Here is a 21,549-nt window from a genome sequence, read left to right on the forward strand (position 1 = left end):
GTCTCGAAATCAAATTCGTGGAAAATTACTTCTTTCTCGTAAACTCACGTCACTCAGAGCATGGAGGAATAAATTCCTCCATGCTCAAAGGGAGCCGATCACAATGTTTGATACGCTTGATACTGCTTATCCAGAGTGTTAGGCCTATAATAGTTTCAACATCTCCATTCTAACTTATTTCTTAAAACATAATTATTGGCTAATGATTACCAAAGGCATAATAAAGGTTTCTCTATTACGTGTTTTAAAAAGAAAGGGCGCGCATGTCACGTGATCACGAAACATGAAAATCGATTTATTATAAACATGAATTTTTCGGGTGCAAGTGGCTCAAACGCGAATGCATTATATTGAGGGGGCTCAAACTCATCATTATGTTGTCAATGGATTTTTGCAAAGGCTACTTTCAATTCAATTCTGGTCTAGCACCGTAAATCGTGATAAAATTAAATCATGTTATTGATAATGTCTAACTTCTATTTGTGGAAATACTGAAATTATTAGGAGAGTATACAGGCGACCCAGTTTTGACCGAAACGTTCAGTTGTAACCTAGTAAACTTCGTAAAACTAACATAAGGGCCTAGGCATACCATACCCGTTAGTCTAAAAAATACATTTATACACTTTTGAAATGGCTGCCGAATACAAAACAAATGATTCTTGGACAAAAGGGTCATGTACTTTGTATGGATATATAGTTACGATGGACTCAACTTTCATGACACCAAACTGTCCGACATTGGGTGAGCACAGCTCACATTTCTAAAGGGGATAAAAATTAGCCTTCCAATTTGTGAGAGGTATATAAGTCATTTGGATATGATTATTTTTTGTATGAAAATAGGCCGGGAAATACGTTATATATTGCACCACAGAGTATCTAGGATTGAAACAAATCCGGGCCCTCAAACCCAGGTCAAAATTCCAGTTGAACCTAGTTAAACTGGGTTAAACTAGAACTAGTTGAAAACCAGTTGATTAACTAGTTAAACACAGTTAAAACCAGTTGGTTTAATATGGAAAATGGACATAAACCAACTGGTTTATAATTTCAGCCTAGTTGAACATCAGTTAAACCTAGTCCAAACCAGTTGGTTAATGTGGAAAATGGACGAGGTTGGTCACTATATCCAATTGAACCAGTTGACACCAGTTAACTAGGTTCAACTAGAATTTTTACCTGGGCGGGACCCAACTAGGCCTATTGGCTTCACCTATGGCGCGCGCACTCAACCCCGCTTCTAAAAACGGGCCTGTCCAATGTTTTTGAGCTTCCTACGGGCTTGTACATTCAGCCTCTAGAAGGATCCACCTGTATCTATACATATTCTTTTAAAGAAAGCAATTTTCAATGTTAAATGGTAACAGCGGCCTTGAGGATTTCACTACTAGGCCTATTACGGGCCCTAGTATTCCAAAATAAAAAGATTAAGGGACCAAACCACCCGGAAATGGCTAATCAAATGTTGCCATGGCAATAAGGTTTGCTCTTTGTTTTTATTTGTTGGTTCTGGGCCAAGGTCCATCAATATAAAACAAAGAATGAAGGAAATCCGACATTTTTGGCTTAGGTCAACTTCCAAAATCTTTGAGACGCCCTCTATTGGTGGATTCTTGCACATGCAAACATACGCTTTTTAATAGCCTGAACGTCTGACGTCATCCTTGCGGTTAAAGACAGGGGCCCATAACAGTCTAGCTTTTTAATAGCTTGGATGTTGTGCCAATTTCAAATACAAATTTCACATGTGCGCTGTGCACAAAGAACAATCATTTTGGGGATTTTCATCCTGAAAATGTATCACATCAGGGAAACAATTTATATTTGAGACCAGGGCATGTATTACCAAAGCTTTGTGACTAATAATTGTTTATGGCCATGTTCTCTCCCTACCCCCACCCGTTCATTGCAAATAAAACTAATGGAATGGTTCTGTGCCCGGACCCATAAGTTAACCAGCAGGGGCGGACCCAAGATTTTCAAATGGAGAAGGGCCATAAAATAAGTTTATTGTCAAGTAGTAGGCTGACGTCGCAGGGGGCAGCAACTGCCATCCCTTGCCCCACCCACCCGAAGAAGGTGCAAGGAGCTATTGAAGGATAGCTCCATGGTGCCACTGGGCAAAATATTACAAACTTGCAAAACCTTGATACTCAACTCAACCGCCCCCCCCCAACACCCCACCCGAAAGTATGGGTGCCCTTTGCAACCAGCCCTAAATACATGCCCGATTGCAATGGTTCTGTTGCATGTATTATGCATATGGAGATCAACATTGCCTTTGTATTGGACAATAGACCTTATGCATTGATGTCATCCAGCCGCCATCTTAGAGGAAAAACATTGACGAAACAATCAAAACGCACAGATTTGTACGCACGGCGCACAATATTGACCAATAAAAACTTCCTTTTTACCTCTAGGTGAGGGTGCCCTACTGAAATGACGTCATGTGCATACGGTCTATGTAACGTAACAGTTATAAAAACAAGACCAACAAATAGTGAAGTCTTCCTTTTATTAGTTTTTGTACATGGAAACATTTACCACAATTACAATTCAAATGGTGAAAAAAGCTTCTGCTCATATTTGTATCTGAAACAAAAAACTTACACAATGCATCCATACTCCATTTTGAAGAAAAAAAAGATGAAGAAATTTATACTTTTGTGGAAGCAAATTCATGCCATAAAGCACCTTGTACCTGTAAGCACATCTTATTGATCTAATTTTACAACATGTAGCCCTATTTACTATGAATGGAGAGATATGCTTGAACAGTATAGATTCTTCATCCAATATGCTATATTAACATCTTTCAATATGTTCTGCTAAAAGGCAGTGGACACTATTGGTAATTACTCAAAATGATTACTAGCATAAAACCTTACTTGGTGACGAGTAATGGGGAGAGGTTGATGGTACAAAACAATGTGAGAAACAGCTCCCTCTGAAGTGACAAAGTTTTGGAGAAAGAAGTAATTTTCCACGAATTTGACTTCGAGACCTCAGATTTAGAATTTGAGGTACACAACTTCGTGTGACAAGGGTGTTTTTTTCTTTCATTATCTCGCAACTTCGACGACCAATTGAGCTCAAATTTTCACATGTTTGTTATTTTATGCATATGTTGAGATACACCAAGTGAGAAGACTGGTTTTTGACAATACCAATAGTGTCCAGTGTCTTTAAAGGCAGCTCTATGAAATTGGGCCCAGGTTTAAGGGCCAATCAAGTTTACACTATTGCAAGCAGTACCCTACACAGTTTTAGTGATACTGTCATCTTTTACAGCTTGATGACATTGGGCCAAGGTTTCATGCTATACAGTGTTGTGATTACAGTATAACCAAGCATGTTATTTTAATGTAGCATAACGAGCTGCAACCTATATTAATTAGAAAGATAAGCCTGATGTAATACAAAGGCAATTGCCGCATAGGAGGCCATGGCTACCATTGCCCTTGGTCTTTTCTGTCACTCCACATTAATCCTTCAGGATTCCTAGTTTGTCCAGCGAAAACGCCCGTTCCCAGATGGAAATACCCATTGCCAAATGAAATGGCCTTGCCTGTTAAAGATCCAGGCCAGGTGATGGTGGAGGAAAGTTTAATTTCACAGGTTATTTACACCAAAGTGAACAACAGTAATACAATTCAATACAAGTAATTTTCCAGCAAAATATTTGAATCTGATTTCGAGACCTCAGAATTTGATTTTGAGGTCTCAAATATTATCTCTGAGGTCTTCCAATATTATCTCACAACTTTGACGACCAACTGGGTTCACATTTTCACAGGTTTGTTGTTTTGTGCATATGTTGAGCTACACCAAGTGAGAAGACTGGTCTTTGACAACTACCAATGTGGTGTTCAGTGTCTTTAAATAAACAAACATTTCCTCTGATATTCTGGAAGTATGGATGCAGTCAGAAGCGATTTCACGACACATGTTTGAGCCTCCCCATTTTGAAGTGACTGTAATACTCATAACTAAAGTAAATTAACTACCTATCTCGTTATCTACATTCTATCAATGATGTCATGTGCTTTGTCTTCCAGGAGAATCTGCATATTCTTGACATCCAGACACCAGTGCTGTAGTTTACCTTGCATTGTTGATATCTGAGTAAATAAAAAAGGCGAAAAACATTAATAAACTAAATCTGGAGTTGACAAGCCTGCCCGGAATGACATCATTTAGCAAGTGCCCTGGCAGAAGGTTCTTAGCTTTACAGGAAATTGTACCAGCCAATCCCATTGAAAATTTCTGAAGGATTTGTTGGTAGTTAGTGTCATTAAGTACACCAGGGGTGGATTTCACAAAGAGTTCAGACTAGTTTTATCTCAAGTTAAGCCCGGTTCATACTTCCTGCGAATGCGAAGCGAATGTTGACGTCACAAATTCGCAACAAATAATTCGCAGCAGTTGAACTCTGCTCGACTCACTTGTGACGTCAAATTCACCTCAAATTTGCTTTGCAATCGCATTAGCATCAAGTATGAACCGGGCTTTAGGATGAGTAACCTAACTTAGGACTTGCCATGTTTTTAATATCTCCTAGGACTAGTACTAAGTTAGGACTTGTCCCAACTCTTTGTGAAATCAGAACCTCTCATAAATCTTGGTCATGGTACTGGAATTACTTTTCTTCACTCGGGATTACACGTGTGTCTGCAGGAAACCCAGTCAATGTTTTCTGGCACATTCTTACCACAGCGACATGTAAATTGTTACGGTCATTTATCACTCAACCTTACACTGCATACCTGTTGTATAAATATAATGAGTGCTTTGAGAAACTCAAAGATAAAGTACAAAACAATTCTGCATTAATGTTATTATTAACTAACACTTGTTGATTAATCCATTATTTCTTCACGTACCTGTTGTAGGTCCAGCACTCTTGGTTGTACCCATGTCATGTGCACTTTCTGCTCCACCTGGTCTATAGATCCCTTCACCAGACCCAGTGATAAAGCCTTCATCACCAGTATCTCAACCTGAGAACACAAAGATCATCAGAATAACACAATAGGTTATTATCAGGATAAGATCCTCAACAGTGAGACACATGACTACATTGTTTCTCATCACCTCGGATTGAATATCTTTCAGCAGGGGCTGCATATTCCTAAGGAGCTGATGGTTTGTTATTCTACCTACTTTACAGCCCCATCCACTCTGCCGCATTAATATGCCCCGAGGCGGTAATAGTGTAGGTGACTATGAGGGGCTGTGGTCATTGCTGACATAGTGGTATAAAATGACGCCTTTTTCACCTTTTAGTAACCTGAAGAGTGTTAGATTTTGGGACTAGTTTGTTAGGAGAAGGTGCTAGAGAAGACTTTTTTTACATCTGAAGAAGAATGACACCTGTTTTTCCCCAAGTAGACATAACAGAGTCTGAATTCAGATAAATGAATGTGTGCAATTGGGTGCCACATTGTTGCCAGTCCCGCCTTCAAGCGTCCCCCCCGCTTTTGTTTTTTTAAACAGTGGGATGGGTGGTTATTAACTGTGGGTGGGTATTAGGGGAAATTCTTTGTGGCAGGATGGCTTTGTAGAGGTGCTGGTCACCTGTTCCTCCTCGCCACTCACTGGCTTGGTATTTTTAGCTATTTTGCTTCTTGGTATCTTTATGTATCGATTTGTATACTTTTATGCCCGTGTAAAGTCTAATAAAACTAAACTAAAACTAAACATCTGTAATGTCTCATCTCATACTTGGTTTAAAAAGCAGCAACTTTACGACATTCAAGTGCTGATTTGTGTACAGTCAAATAGTACCAGACTATTTTCACACCAGTCTCAATATAGTTGCATAGATTTGAATGTAGGACAGAAGGGTGGGGGCAAAGAAAATGTCATACTTCATTGAGAGGCAGTTTGGCTTCCCGGGCAATCTCCTCAAACGAGATGCTTCGATTGTCGGCCGGTCGTTTGAAGGTCATCTCCATCAGGCAAAGGAGGGAAATCTTTTGTCTGAGTGGTAACTCACTGACAGCAAGATCTGGCTGCATGGAGGAAAGAGAAGAGGGAAGAATGGTGAAATAACAATAATAATAACAGTGGCTTCTTATATAGCGCTCAAGCTCATGGCACTTCACCATTATTACCCCTGGTCACTGGGCCTTAAATCATTCCTTAAACTATCTCAGCTGGGGAGTATACAGCCTGTGCCACCTAATATGTAGCGCACTAAGCTAATTAATCACTAAAACCAACTCTGCCCTCACAGATACCCATTTACCCCTGGGTGGAGAGAAGCTTATGGTTAAGTGTCTTGCTCAAGGACACAAATGTCACGACCGGGATTCAAACCCACACTCTGCTGAACAGAAACACCAGAGCTTGAGTTCAGTCCTCTTATCCGCTCGGCCACGACACCCCCATGAAAGATGATGGGGCAGTATTTATAAACAGGACTAAAAAATGTGAAAATGTGTAACCCTCGTATTCAAGGGAATCCTAAGCAGTATAATCAGGGCAATGAAATGATGCGATCTTTATAAAAGAACACGTTGCCTTGGATCGGTCGAGTTGGTCTTCGAAAAGTGTTTGTAACCCTTTGTTATAATATGCATATGATTTTAAAGATATTTTAAAAGTACAATATAATGATCCACACACGTTTGACTCAAAATTGCGTGGTTTTCCTTTTACCTCTAACACGGTTGGCCATTTATGGGAGTCAAATTTTTGACTCCGTGTTAGTTCGCGAAGCAAAAGGGAAACCACGCAATTTTGAGGCACATTTGTGTGGACCATTGTATTCTACTTTAACACCATCTTTCTAACCAAATGCATTTTACAATAAACGGTTACAAATGATTTTTAAAGACCAACTCGACCAATCCAAGGCAACTTGTTCCTTTCAGGTGATCTCCTTGAATGTAAAGGTACAGACCAGAGAAAAATGTTAAAAGGTGGTGGGAAAAGATATCTATATATGGCTCAAGAGATTACACAGTCTGACACTGTTGTATTGAAGGACATCTTAATAGTAGAAACTACCAATTAAGGAATTGTGAATATGGTGTAATTCCACTGTAAACCCCTTCTCACTTCACAAACTAACGATTGCTAAAGCACTCTGGAAATACTGGTCTAAGAATATACTAAGCCAGTTCAGGATTACTGTTCTGAGTTTTAAATGGATCGATTCAATCCTTCTTCATTGTACCTGTTGCTTCCAGACAGCTGAGGTAGACTCAAATTGATCCAGATTGCCGCTGTTGAATGCAAAGAGTAGATCCACCAACCATTTCTTCTCGGATGTCTTTAGGTACTCCAAGATGGGATGTGCCAGCTGAGAAACAGAACATCATTTTTAGTATTAACCCTTCCAACTTTGAAATCATGTCTACTTACACCCCTAAATTAAGTTGTTTCAACAGTGATTTCTATTTTACAGCTCGAGGGTTACATTTTACAGGTAAGATGAAATGTGACCCACTCTGTGAAAATTAGTCAGATGTCGCCCAATGCATTACTGAGTAATGGACAGTTTAATGTGGACAATTTTAAAAACATTTTTTTTCTTTTTTTCTTTTTAAGATTTATATTTGCATGGTAAACCTTTAGAACACTTATTTTTAGGCAATAAAGCTATGAATACAACAATTTTTTGATCTCACTTCAGTCTAAGTTGTATCCTTTTGCACGAAATGGTAGTTTAGAACATCACTTTACTTGTAATTCGTTTTTAACAGAAAATTATTTAATTGCTAATTTCAAATGGGAGTAACTCAGCAACGCGATGCACCCAAAAGCTTAGACGTATATACCAAATAACTACTGCTGGTGTGTTCTTTCCAGCCATGCATATAACTCAATTTTTTAAAATTTCAAGATCTGACTCATTTTTACAGAGAAGGTCACAAATAGTTCAGTTTAAAAATAAGGTAATTGAAGACACTGAAAACTATTGGTAATTCATCGTATGCATAAAATAACAAACCTGTGAAAATTTTAGCTCAATTGGTCGTCGGAGTTGCGAGATCATAATGAAAGAAAAAAACACCCTTGTCACACGAAGTTGTGTGCTTTCAGATGCTTGGTTTCGAGACCTCAACTTCTAAATCTGAGGTCTTGAAATCAAATTCGTGGAAATTTACTTCTTTCTCGAAAACTACATTACTTCAGAGGGAGCCGTTTCTCACAATGTTTTATACTATCAACCTCTCCCCATTACTCGTTACCAAGTAAGGTTTCATGCTAACATTTACTTTGAGTAATTACCAATAGTGTCCACTGCCTTTAATAATGGTAAATGCATGAAAATGTGGAAATATAGGTATGTTCCAGTAAGCAGTTGCTTGACTTGGGGATGCCATACAAGACAAGACAGATGGACGAAAGAAACCTGTGCACCCTGTCCCATGAACATTGAGTACTACCCTGGAAGGTATGGTACTATCCTGAAGTCTGTGGTACCAATATAATTTTTTTTATTGGAAAGAGGAAAAGTTATTTTCCAACAGGATTGTGGTGATTGATCAATTTTGATTTGCCAACTCACCAGTTCACCAAAGTTGTAGATGCCTTCTCCAAGTAACGCTGCTAAAGAGAGGTTGAAGGCTCGCTCTTTTTTCTCACCCTCTGAAAAAAAAAATAATACATAAATGTTTATTACTTCTCTCTGCGAAGGCAAAATAAAGCATGGTCGCTTAGGGGTTTACCCTACATATCAACCTATTTACCAAATGAATTAACAAAAACCTGTAATCTCTGACAAGTGGCAGAGACAATGCCTCCCCCCCCCTCCTCCTTAATATTCCCATATAACACACTCTGCCCCTCCTGTAAAAAAAAAAATCCACCCCCCCCCCCAGAAATCCTCTAAAGAATCCCAGAGATTCCCAGAACACAATGAAGATACAATAAGCCTTATTGAGGTATGGTGAACGTGATAGGAGTGTACCGTTTGGTTTGCAGCCCTGATACTTCACGACGGCAACGACGGCAATTGCCGTTGTTGCCCCTACCGATTGCCGCAATGCCCTTCAAAAACCCAATTTTTCACGTCAATGATTGCCGTGCCCTTTCTCATCATTGCCGCCGTGCCCTTCCTCCCCAAAACAAATTATATTCAACGTTGTCAAAGTTCGAAAATAAGCTAAAAAGTCCCGATGTCTGTGTAAATTTCACGCAGCGAAATAAGCCCCAATTTCACGCACGTAAGGCACAGCAGCAGATTTCAGGCCGGTTAGTTGTTGTTCTTTGCGTGCGACAAAAAAATACTCGCAACATCGAACGCTAGAGGGCGTTTCCGAACAAAGAGATAGCGTGAGATTAAACGCCCTCTAGTGGTAAAATTACGCAAACCAACGCTAAGCGCCTTGAGACAAAGACTCGACGTGCTGTGCATGCTGGGATAGTGGTTTCCCCCATGCTTGGTACATGTGATGTACCATCATGTATAGCATATAGTCGTAGCGCACCGCATGCATTTATTCTGTCAACATCGTGTCAAAATGGAGCAGTTACGTGGGAATTTTAGAGTCTCTACGAAAAACTACACAACGTGCATGACCAGTAGTAGGATTACGTATGAACAAAAATTATTTATTGTGTATTGTAAGTAGTTGTTCTTTATTTGGTTGAGTTAGATGAATGCTTTCTTTTTTCATTGGGTAACAGTTAGAAAATGGAAAAATTTGAAGAACTATTTTTTACAGGCAACTCAGAGTTTTTTTTTCAAACTGCCGTCGTGCCCATCGCAACTTTTTATGATTGCCGTGATGCCCTTCCAAATTTTTGAAAATTGCCTTGGTGCCCCAAATTTTTACAAAAAGTCAAGGCAAAACTGCCGTGCCCCTTAAAAGCCGAAGTATCAGGGCTGGGTTTGGGTACATACACACAAATTTACCCAAACCTTACAGTGTTGTAGCATTGTGTCCGCCATATCTCAAAAAGGCTTATGGGAGAGGGGAGGGGAGCTATACCATGCCACACAAGGAACACCAAATGGAAATACAATTTTGAGAATGCTGTGTGTGTGGAGTTATCTGTTCATATCTGCTTTGAAGCTATTCATGCATACTGCCACTTTAGCTGTTTGGCAAATTTCAGCTTTCCTGTTTGTTAATCTATAAGTTTGCAATACATGCATGTGGCAAGGTATTGATACTCTTTGTTAAAAAAAAGCCAACATAGGAGATGCTTTAAGATTCCCGAAACTTACCACCTAGTTCTTCCAGCTTGGTTACTCCCAGAAACCTGAGTGCGTCCCGGTAATACTTGGCGTAATCTCCCATGAGTTTGTAGTAATTACTAGACAGGTTGTAGAAGCGACCATGGACTGTGGTGATACCATCTTGGTTATCTAGCTTTACTTGAGCTTCTTCCACTAAAGTCTGCAAGAAAAAGAACAAGAAGTAATCTTTAGTTTAATTGTCATAGAATTACTTTTCAGGGTTTTGAGCAGCTTGATATCCGACTAGAAAATGAAACATCGTTCATTGGATAAATATGTTTGGATTAAGGTGATTTGTTGTTGAATTTGGAGTATTTACAGATCTTAAAAGATGTGAAGTTTGCATCGGGGATAAAGAATGATAATTTTGGTTTTAAACCTGAGTAATACGCCTGTGTTTTTTTCACATGACTCAGGAAAATACCGAGTACACAGTGCTAAGTGCTAACACACATCAGTGTAAGGGTAAAATTCAATATTATCATATTTTGAGATCGTTTGTATTATTTACTGTTGTTTTTACCTCCCATCCATTTATTGAAACAAAGAATGCCATTTGTACGTCATCACTATCAATCAATCAATCAACCAATCACAAGTCATTTATATAGCACTCTAAGGCGCTTAGGCACAGTTCAATAGTTACTAAGCCTTCTGGAAAAGGTAAGCTTTAAAAAGTTTCTTGAGGTGTGGCATGAACTGGCATTTCTGATATTCGCAGGAAGCCTAATCCACATCTTGGGCATAGAAAGAGACTGATCTATTTGCATACAAGTAGAACAGTGAGTTCTTGGCTCAACAAAAAGAGAAGAAGCAGAAGAGGAACAAAGTTCTCTTCACTGAAATCATATTTTGGGCATGTCTGTAATCTATTTAGGGGCTAGTTTATGGTGTGCTGTGAGCATTCAGTGAAAGATTGAAGGCAGTTTAAGTTCATGAGATCAGGTGATGGAGTCGTCGTATTTGCACTGTTCTCTTGCTGCAGTCCTAAATTACAGGTTCTTGTTGATACTGGTCAAGAGGCTGTTGCAGTAGTCCAGTCATGATGCCTTTATCATGGCCCATGATAGACCTTTATCATGGCGCAGCCATCTTGAAATTCTCCCATTGATATCAATGTTACCAAACCAAGGCTGGAAGAGCAAAATAGTCTGGTTCCTATTTTCAAAATGATTGTTAGCATTCATTATTGTTATTCGATATGAGGGACATGACCAAGATGGAGGCAGCATGGTAAAGGTCTATTGTGTGCACTGCCCATTTGTGGTCTCGACAGTCAGCAGCTTGCGAGCTATTAAACTCACCTTGGTACCTTCCAGGTCATTGACCCCTAGTTTCATCATAGCTGAGCAGGTCATACAAAGGATTACGGCTTCTTCATTTCCCTTCACCTTTTCTCTGATTTTATCCAGATAAGCTAGCGCTTCTGGGTATTCTGGGGGAGGAATACGGAAACAACTCGAAAATAAAAAACTTGTTGTGCCATGTCTTATGTTCATCTGTCCCTTCAGCTTGATTCTTTGTCTGTTCGGCTGTTTTTTACAAGCTTATGATTACCAAAACGGCCCCATACTCTATTTATTACGTTTATGTTTACTAGTATTTCATGATATTTTTTGCTTTACCGTAATACATGTAGTTGTTGTTTTTTTGTTATGGAAGTAAGAAATAAATGTGTACTTGAACTGAATTGAATTAAGTGGAAAACTCTTCTTCAGTTCAGTGTTTGTTACAGGTGCAAGAGGCATTGCTGACAACTAGTCTGAAACTAGGATGTTAGGAAGCACTGAGATGTTGGCATTTTCACTGTTTGGTAAGTGGTAGAGTAGGAGATTTTAAGGAGCTTTTTGGGGAAACAGCATCCACAGTACTTAGGATGTTGAACAAAGAGCGCGGCTTCCTTGTAATCTATGAAGAATACAATAGCTACATTTTTCATAAGGCACACATAAGAACTTCTGACTTCAGACAAAAGTCTGAAATTTTTCAACCATATTTATCTATAGAAATGAAATAATGTCAACCAAAGCTCATACTATTAGGGTGGCAATTTACTGGTAGGGTCAAATTAGGAGATATGTGGCAGTAAATATATACAGCTCTTCAAAAACAGATTGAGCCAATGCATCCCAAGCAGTCTGATGAAAATTTGAAGTTCAAATTCCAATGTGCTTTTTTTAACAGTGGTCAGCTGGCCGAATGTAAGTGGTGATGTTGCACCTCATCTATTGAACACTCCAATTATAGTTGGGCTGATCTCACTAAAGTTGAACCATTCCTAAGTATACACACTGTAGTTGTGGCAAAACAGTAACACATAAGACTTCTGCTGAATGGGAGACTTTCCAACGTTAGGTGGCAGCACACTTACCGGGAAAATTTTCATTGTTTACATAGTTGTGAACAAGCGCATAATTCTGAGAATGGCTTCACCCGGTAAGTCTGCTGCCACCTATCATCACAGAAAGTCTCATATTGGCCTAGCCAGCTACATGTAGCCTACAACTTCCGCTCCAAAAAGCTACACTTTAAACCTCAGATTGTTCACCAAAAATAATCTCTTAATAGCACTCCTCACTACAGCTAAAAATAGGAGCTTAGTATTCGGATCTCAGACCACTGGTCAAACTTCACTGACGTACGCAAATTTTATATTAACTCGCATGTACTGACCATACATGTACTACTTAAGTGCAGTTTGGCGTGTTGATGATGTGGTGATCGCGCAAGTGGTGGAATGTTCGTCTTACAGCCTGGTACTTTGAGCAAAATGTACGTCATTAGTGAGGAGTGTTACTGAAATGAATACTGTAAACCAGGGACAAATTCTATCAGAGACCAGTGACTAGATGAACTTTCTTGTTGAGCTGGTTAATGACCAAATGATCAAAAAAGGGAAAACACAAAATATGTGTGCCAGATAAGGAAGCTGGACAATGCAGTAAATGAAATTTAATGTCAGAAGAAGCCCCTGCCAGTAAGTTGACAATACAAACAGACATTGTAACTCAGACTCAACCAGTGCTAGAGTTAAGTGGATTTTGATAAAGTTAAGGTGGAGACATCACTTTTACCTTTGATCTGTTTAACAATAATGATGGCCATTTCTGTGAGTGAGAGAGGGTTGATCCGATGCTCAAAATCACTCAGGAAATTCTCATACAGCTGTGGAGTCAAAGACAAAATTGAGTGTGAAATAATACTGGGCTTGAGAAATGTACTCCATATAATGTTTGAAGCTTTGCATGGTGTTTTTCATAAGAAAAACTATGTTTACTGAAGACAACCATGTGTTAAACTTTTTTGGGGGAAGAGAGGAACCGGAAATTACATTAGTTCTTCTCAGAGCCAACATTTTTTCCAAAAGAGTTTTGGTAAAGTCCCTTAAGTAATCATTGAGCAAGCCTTGTTTTACTGCTAGGTCAAGTCTTGGATAATCTTGATGTGAACTTTATACGATGGTTGTACCTGAAAGTTCACTGTAATTTTATTTTGTACTAGTCCCAGATTATTGTTTATTTTCTACATAGTTCTTATAACTTTGTAATTTTAGAATGGCCAGGGCCTCATGGTCCTGCTCAGACCTTAGTGCCCTGTGTTCCCACGGACTTTTCTGGAGGCGCGAAGGTTGCTGAAATCGCCCAGACTGTGTACAATTATCAAGGTTTCCACACCTTTATACACTTTATACACAAGTCACTTTACTGTAATTTTATTAATTAATTTCTTTTTCTACCCATAACTAGTAATGTTTGATTGTACAAGAAAATTCATGACGATGTCAAAATGGTGTTCTAGGGCTTGTTTTCACAAAGCACTGGGATTCATCGACATGTACAATTGTAAATGTATGGTGAGTTATAAACATTGCCATCTTGATTCGTATTGTGCTTAGAATTACACACTTTAAAGGTGTCTCTACGATCCAGCCCTGATCTGTATGTCAGAGAAAACCTTAAAGATTATACGAACTTACCTTGATTAAACCATCCCCTTCTGCAAATGACGAGTCTTTTACAAATGTGAGAAGCTTCACTGTTAATTGATGCCAGAGTCTGTAGGAGAGGAGAAAATAGTCCATTGGTTTATTGTTAACAAGGCTATGAGACTGTTCTTGATATTTCAGATACTTCTTGCTTGGCTCAATTATTGTTTGACATTAAAAATATGAACTCATTTGTTTAATTTTGCACAATTTTCTTTGTTTTGATGTCATTCATTAGCCTGTCCAACAAACAGCGTAATTATGTAATATTATTACCTTTGAATGGGGGCTGAAAATTTACATTGTGGAATGTTTTAGGGCACTGAAGTGTTTTACTTTAACAACAAAGAAAAAAAAGGCAGTTGATTTTAATGACTACTATGTTGTTGGCAATGTTTGACTTTAAAGAAAATATAAAAAAATACAATCAAATCCACAAAATAACAAAGAAAAACCGTGAATAAAACTTGACCTCAGCTTCCGGTTAATACTTGCAAAATTTAAGAATTTTTTCCCACCTCTGATAAAGAAACTTATGCAAACGATTGTTTTGGTCGCGCCAATGATGCGTCAGCGTCCATCCTCTTTAAACTGCAAGAGCATTTATTTTTATGCCAACTCGACCATTGAGTGTCCGCGTTACCGTATAAACCAGCTTTCGAGTTGAGTGAAAGGTGCAACATTGTCAACATTAAAATTATGGCAAACATATCAATACTTCTAGAAACTATAACAAGGCTTCCCCGTGAGCCTTATATAGGGGTCTAATATTTTGGGCCTCCTTAACGCAATAGATGCGTTTTGAAAATTGGCATTGATAGGTGAAAGTTTTACGACCGTTAGCCATCAATAACTGAAGTTTCCTTCGTACTACACAACACAACCAAAACTTTCCTCACGCACTCAATTTACACTCATAATGTCTGCATTTCTTTTTTGTTGAGGGACATTAAAAAACAATGACCAAAAATGCAATTTTCTACTCGGTACTTTACTTACTGAACATTGTTTTTGTGTCTCATCGCACGTTTTTTGATTTCCTAATAAATATGTTGAACGCTTTATTTTTGGGTTGGCCAAGCGCTGAAATTGGAGTTAAAAAAGGGCGGATACATTCGTGGCGAAGTGCGTAAAATTATCCAAAGACCAAACCAATTAGTATTATTACCAATGGCAACAGTCAACACAGTCGAACTTAGAATTAGATTTAGAAAGAATAGATAGGCCTAGACCCAGTAACTGGGGCGCTGTATTCCTTTTTCGAAATTTTGACATTTTCTGTCATACTAGCGCCCCAGCCAAAGCTGCACGTTTTCTGTGGTAAGGGCAACATTTCATAAAAAAATTATACATGTCACATAAAAAATGCCCCAAAATGATGGAAAAACCAAACAAATTACCTTCAAAACTGCCAACTGGCCTCTGCTCTCCGTGGCATATGTTTAAGATATAACATTTATTATAACAAATTTTGGGGCATCTTAAGTTGGCAGTTTCGAAGGCAATTCGTTTGTTTTTTTCCGCCATTTTGGGACATTTTTGGTGCGACATGTATATCTTTGTTATGAAATGTTGCCCTTACCACAGAAAACGTGCAGCTTTGGCTGGGGCGCTAGTATGACAGAAAATGTCAAAAATTTCGAAAAAGGAATACAGCGCCCCAGTTACTGGGTCTAACTTGATACTGAGTGACTGATAGCCCTACCTAACTTACTAATTAATAAAACTTAATTTAAACAATAATATTTTTAAAGCCAGCAAAAACATGAAAAATGCCAAAATAACAGCAAAATTGATAGAATTTAAAGTACATGTTTTAAATAATGACAAATAGGATAACTTTCCGTATGGCGCCACCACTTTTTCACTCATTTTTACAAAAAGGGATATATCAATCAGGTAAATTAGATACTTGTTAAAAACGATGCGGAGCTAAAAATCATCGATTTGGAGTTTAAAAAATGATCGTGAGTACAAATAAATGCCTGATGTTACATCCTAGACGTATCGAGAATAGAGTAGGCGATTTTTGAGCTAGTTTGTTTGGTCTTTTTGTCATTTTGAGGCATTTTTTGTGGCTGGGTGTCGCGAAAAACAGGGTTTTTGTTAAAATTCTGTGCCGTTCCCTGGGGCGCTAGTACGACAGATGAAGTCAAAAATTGTTTAAAAGGAGTACAGCGCCCCACCAGTCACTGGGTCTATTAGATACTATATTATTTTATTTCGAATGAAAAAGTGGTGGCGCCATACGGAAACTTTTCCGACAAATACTCTGGACAAGCTTGCTCGGTTCATTGGTGACACATAGCTACGTCTTTTGAAGGTTATAATTTGTTGGTGATTTAACTGTCCGGAATCTAGGCAACATGCGCCGCAACACACACACACACACAATGGCTGGTTTGCTGACTCACGACCCAGACGCAGACGGTAGCCCTTTCGAAATGTTTACAAAATCTCCTCCAAAAACCACCAGCAATTACCATCATTTACAAACTTACTTTTTGTTGTACATTTCTTCCATTTCCGTCCATTCTGTAGCGATTTCTGGGCTACTTTGCCTCTGTTGCTCGTTTAAAAATCCCGAAATGTCCTTCATTTTGTCGACTCACACATGTACCGATACACAATAAAAGCTCGAAAATGAGAGGAAACTAGCTCTTGAGGGCGTGCTGTTCATGACATATTTTCCGCAAAAACCCAATACGCAAGCGCAAACTGTTGAACGTGTTGGTGGGGGCGGTGGGGACGGGGGGGGGTGTTTGTTTGCTTGTTCGTTTGTATGATTGGTTTAACTTGAAACATACATAAAATCTCAATAGTTATACAAGTTTAAAAAAAGAAGAAGTAATAAATAAGGTACACAATTAATTTAATGGAGGTAACATCTAGAGGAGGTGCAACCCTCCTGTAGTGGAGATACCAAGACTGCTATATGTTCAAAAATATATTAATTGGCATGCACTAGAAAAATCGCTAGCTAAACCAACATGCACGATCGTTCCACGTTTGTGATAAGGTCGATGACCGTAAACGAGCACCCGTCAACAAAACAATGGGTGCACCCCTCTAAACAAACTGCGTACACAGTACAAAATACTAACATTAAAAAATACTAAAAGAATTTAGAACTCTTGCAGCTGCAGTTCAAAGGGAAACATCATTATCAAATTGGGGGGGGGGGGAGATTTTTCCTGTTTCGCACCTTCGAGGTAGTTTTCCCTCTAAATAGTGTAATTTTCCTAGACGGCGTCCGTATGATAGTGCATCGTTTGCCGTGTGATAGTCCGACGACTATCACAGTACCCAGACAGTACCCAGACAGTACCCAGACGTCTTTTTACTCACCTCGAACCTAATCAGTTGTGCATCTGTGTATCTGAAACGCGCGTATGAAAGTTACGCGTACTAAGATGATACAATTAATAGTCTGTTGGGGTGTTATAAAACAAATATTGCCTGCTTTAACTCGTGATATGGTTAAAACTACGACTCCATCGGTGGTCCCCGAACCGTTCCATTTTAGAACGCTCCGGGGATCACCTCGGGAGTCGTAGTTTTAACCATATCACTCGAAGCAGTCAATATTTGTAAAATACAAACTGGAAGCCACAGGTTTTGTGGTACAACACACTTCTTCTGCCCATGGCGCCCTCTATATCCAATCCTCGATTTAGCCCACGTGTGGAACAGAGGACGAAGTCGCTTGATCAAAATAGGGCCCAATTTCATAGAGCTGTTAAGCACAAAAATTTGCTTAAACATGAAACTGTGTCCTTAATAAAAAACAGGATTACCAACCAAATGTCCACGTGATTCTCAGGATTTAGTAGCAAACAAAAACTGAAAAACACTTACACGCAATATGCAACAAATGAAAATTTGGCTGGTACTGTTTTTATTAAGGAAGAAATTAAATGCTAAGCAGCTTTTTGTGATTAGCAGCTCGATGAAATTGGGCCCTGACCTAATCAGTTTCGACTACTCTCGGCTCTGATTTAGGACCATCGCATAGGCCAGACCTAATTTTCGTCTCCTGAAGCATAACCGTTAAAGGCAGTGGACACTATTGGTAACTACTCAAAATAATTATTAGCATAAAACCTTTCTTTGTAACGAGTAATGGGGAGATGTTGATGGTATAAAACAATGTGATAATCGGCTCCCTCTGAAGTAATGTAGTTTCGAGAAAGAAATAATTTTCCACGAATTCGATTTCGAGACCTCAGATTTAGAATTATTTTGAGGTCTCGAAATCAAGCATCAGACAGCACACAACTGCGTATGACAAGGGTGTTTTTTCTTTCATTAATATCTCGCAACTTCCGATTGGCAGAGCTCAAATTTTGACAGGTTTGTTATTTGATGTATATGTTGAGATAGGCCTACACCAAGTGGGGAGACTGGTCTTTGACAATTACCAATACTGTCCAGTGTCTTTAAATATCTTCATGACGACCAATTGAGTTCACATTTTAATTGTTGTTTTGTGCATTTTTAGATACACCAAGTGAGAAGACTGGTCTTTGACAATTATTATTACCAAAAGTGGCCAATTGGTTGTCGAGTTGCGAGATAATATTATACGAAAAACACCCTTTTCATCAGATGCTTGATTTCGGGACCTCAAAATCTAATTCTGGGGTTTCGAAATCAAGTTCAAATACTATTTTCCTGGAAATTTGCTTCTTTCTCGAAAACTACGTAAATTCAGAGGGAGCCGTTTGTCACAATGTTTTATACTACCAACAGCTCTCGAATGCTTGTTACCGAGTATTTTTTGTGCTATACTTATTTTGCGTAATTAACAATAGTGTCCACTGCCTTTAATTCGAGCTGTCTCAATGTTAAAAATCCACAGTACGAATTCTGTCAAAGATGAATCCCGAGACTAGCTCCCCCGCATTGAGTAGCCTATCCCACTAATAGTAATACACATAGGTATAGAGTCAACACCCCCGCACACACATGCAGTAGCTACAAAAATGCACCACACCACTTTAATGATGGCTCAAACAATGGATTTAATTAACCCCTTATTCAAACAAAGAATCTACCTCGCTTGATTATGAGACACTCAACCTGTCGGTCCAACTCTTGCATCAGTAATTGTAATTTTCGTTTTCAATTTGCCCTGGCATTATCAGTGTACATTTTCAAGAGTTGCGCACGAGATAGATAAAGACAACAATGCTTTTTACCGGATTAATTTAAAGGCAGTGGACACTATTGGTAATTACTCAAAATAATTATAAGCATAAAACCTTACTTGGTAACGAGTAATGGGGAGAGGTTGGTAGTATAAAACATTGTGAGAAACGGCTCCCTCTGAAGTGGAGTAGTTTTCGAGAAAGAAGTAATTTTCCACAAATTTGATTTCGAGACCTCAAGTTTAGAATTTGAGGTCCCGAAATCAAGCATATGAAAGCACGCAACTTTTTGTGACAAGGGTGTTTTTTTTCTTTCATAGTTATCTCGCAACTCCGACGACCAATCGAGCTGAAATTTTCACAGGTTTGTTATTTTATGCATAATGTTGAGATACACCAAGTGAGAAGACTGGTATAGTGGCCACTGTCTTTAAAAGCAACGGTCGATATGTTCTTGTCATATTTATACGTGCATCACTGATCATCGCTCAGCTGGTGAACTATTCAAATTGACCCAACCAAAATGAAGGAGCTACAGGCCCAAGGTGAAATAAAACAAATCTTATAATAGTTTCCGCTGAAGTTCGGAGAATCCTGTAATGAAACGCTTTCCAGACAACCTGAGCAAGTCTGCAGCCTTGCACTGCAATGATCGTTGCAATTGTTTCGGTTCGTTTCCTCGGGGCTGAAGTTGTGACCTGTCCCTTACAATTTGTCAATGCAGGATTTATTGTGAGAAATCTCTGATGCAATTTTATCAGTAGCTGAAGTGTGAGACTGTGGTTAATCTGTATCACTCGTAAATGGGCGGGAAGGACGGTGATCACTATAAAACGCAATGCCATCGCACACACGGACGTGCTTTCGCAAGAAATTGGCTTAGATGAAATGGGACTGTCCTTCGGATATCTTTATTGCAAGATCGTTGTTAAATATTACGGAATCACACCTGCCTACAAGTGCTCTTAGTCGGAGTTGGGGCTCCGTCTGGGCAGTCTGGGGATGGGGGCAAAAAGGCCTTTACATTTAAGCGGGAAAACAATAAAATTGTTGTGTTTTTGTGTAACTGTTGAAAAATACCACAGAGTTGAGCTGGGGTAACGTAACCACCAACACAGGTTATTGCATAATGGGGGGGGGGGGGGGGGGATAATGATAAAGCTGTGGATGTGGATGTGTGGGGGAGGGGGTTGGGGTCCTGTAAATCCAGGAGCCTGTTGGCGTGCGTTCAAACTGTTACTCGGAAAGACGACTTTCCGAGATAAGATATCAGGGAAAGATGTCTTTCCGAAAGATATCAGGGAAAGATGTCTTTCCAAGACAAGATGTCAGGGAAAGATGTCTTTCCAAGACAAGATGTCAGAGAAAGATGTCTTTCCAAGACAAGATGTCAGGGAAAGACGTCTTTCCGAGATAAGATATCAAGGAAAGACGTCTTTCTAAGATATAATATCAGGGAAAGACGTCTTTCCAATAATTATAAGACCATGGAAAGACGTCTTTCCAAGACAAGATCATGGAAAGACGTCTTTCCAAGATAAAATATCATGGAAAGACGTTTTTCCAAGATAAGATATCAGGGAAAGACGTCTTTCCGAGATAACATATCAAGGAAAGACGTCTTTCTAAGATAAGATCGTGGAAAGACGTCTATCCAAGATAAGATGTCAGGGAAAGACGTCTTTCCATGACAAGATCATGGAAAGACGTCTTTCCAAGATAAAATATCATGGAAAGACAACTTTCCAATATAAGATGTCAGGGAAAAACGTCTTTCCAAGACAAGATCATGGAAAGACGTCTTTTCAAGATAAAATATCGTGGAAAGACGTCTTTCTAAGATAAAATATCGTGGAAAGACGTCTTTCCAAGATATAATATCAGGGAAATACGTCTTTCCAAGAAAAGATCATGGAAAGACGTCTTTCCAAGATTAAATATCAGGTCCAGGATAAAATATCGTGGACAGACGTCTTTCCAATTCGCTACGGCAATGGCAGCTGGCTAAGCTTTGACAGTTGGCTACATGACATCTGGCTAAGCTAAAACAGTTGGCCACGGCTATGGCAGCTGGCTAAGCTATAAAAGTTGGCTACGGCTATGGCAGCGTGCTAAGCTATGACAGTTGGCTACGGCTAAGACAGCTAGCTAAGCTATGGCGGTTGGCTACGGCTGTGACATCTGGCTAAGCTATAACAGTTGGCCACGGC

The 21,549-nt window shown here is 39.2% G+C and overlaps 1 protein-coding gene across 1 annotated transcript; it reads right to left on the bottom strand.

Annotated features, from left to right (window-relative positions):
- Positions 1 to 2,504: 2,504 nt before the first annotated feature.
- LOC139939541 (26S proteasome non-ATPase regulatory subunit 13-like) lies at positions 2,505 to 16,830 on the bottom strand. Its single transcript, XM_071935542.1, has 10 exons — positions 16,691 to 16,830; positions 14,181 to 14,259; positions 13,279 to 13,369; positions 11,509 to 11,639; positions 10,193 to 10,364; positions 8,528 to 8,607; positions 7,190 to 7,315; positions 5,877 to 6,020; positions 4,890 to 5,006; positions 2,505 to 4,127 (listed from the first exon to the last, which is right to left on the bottom strand). The coding sequence occupies exons 1-10, from the start codon at positions 16,786 to 16,788 to the stop codon at positions 4,026 to 4,028; spliced, it is 1,140 nt and encodes a 379-aa protein (XP_071791643.1). The 5' UTR covers positions 16,789 to 16,830; the 3' UTR covers positions 2,505 to 4,025.
- Positions 16,831 to 21,549: the final 4,719 nt, after the last annotated feature.

This window comes from Asterias amurensis, chromosome 7 (assembly GCF_032118995.1).
Source record: "Asterias amurensis chromosome 7, ASM3211899v1".
In the NCBI taxonomy this organism is placed as follows: Eukaryota; Metazoa; Echinodermata; class Asteroidea; order Forcipulatida; family Asteriidae; genus Asterias; species Asterias amurensis.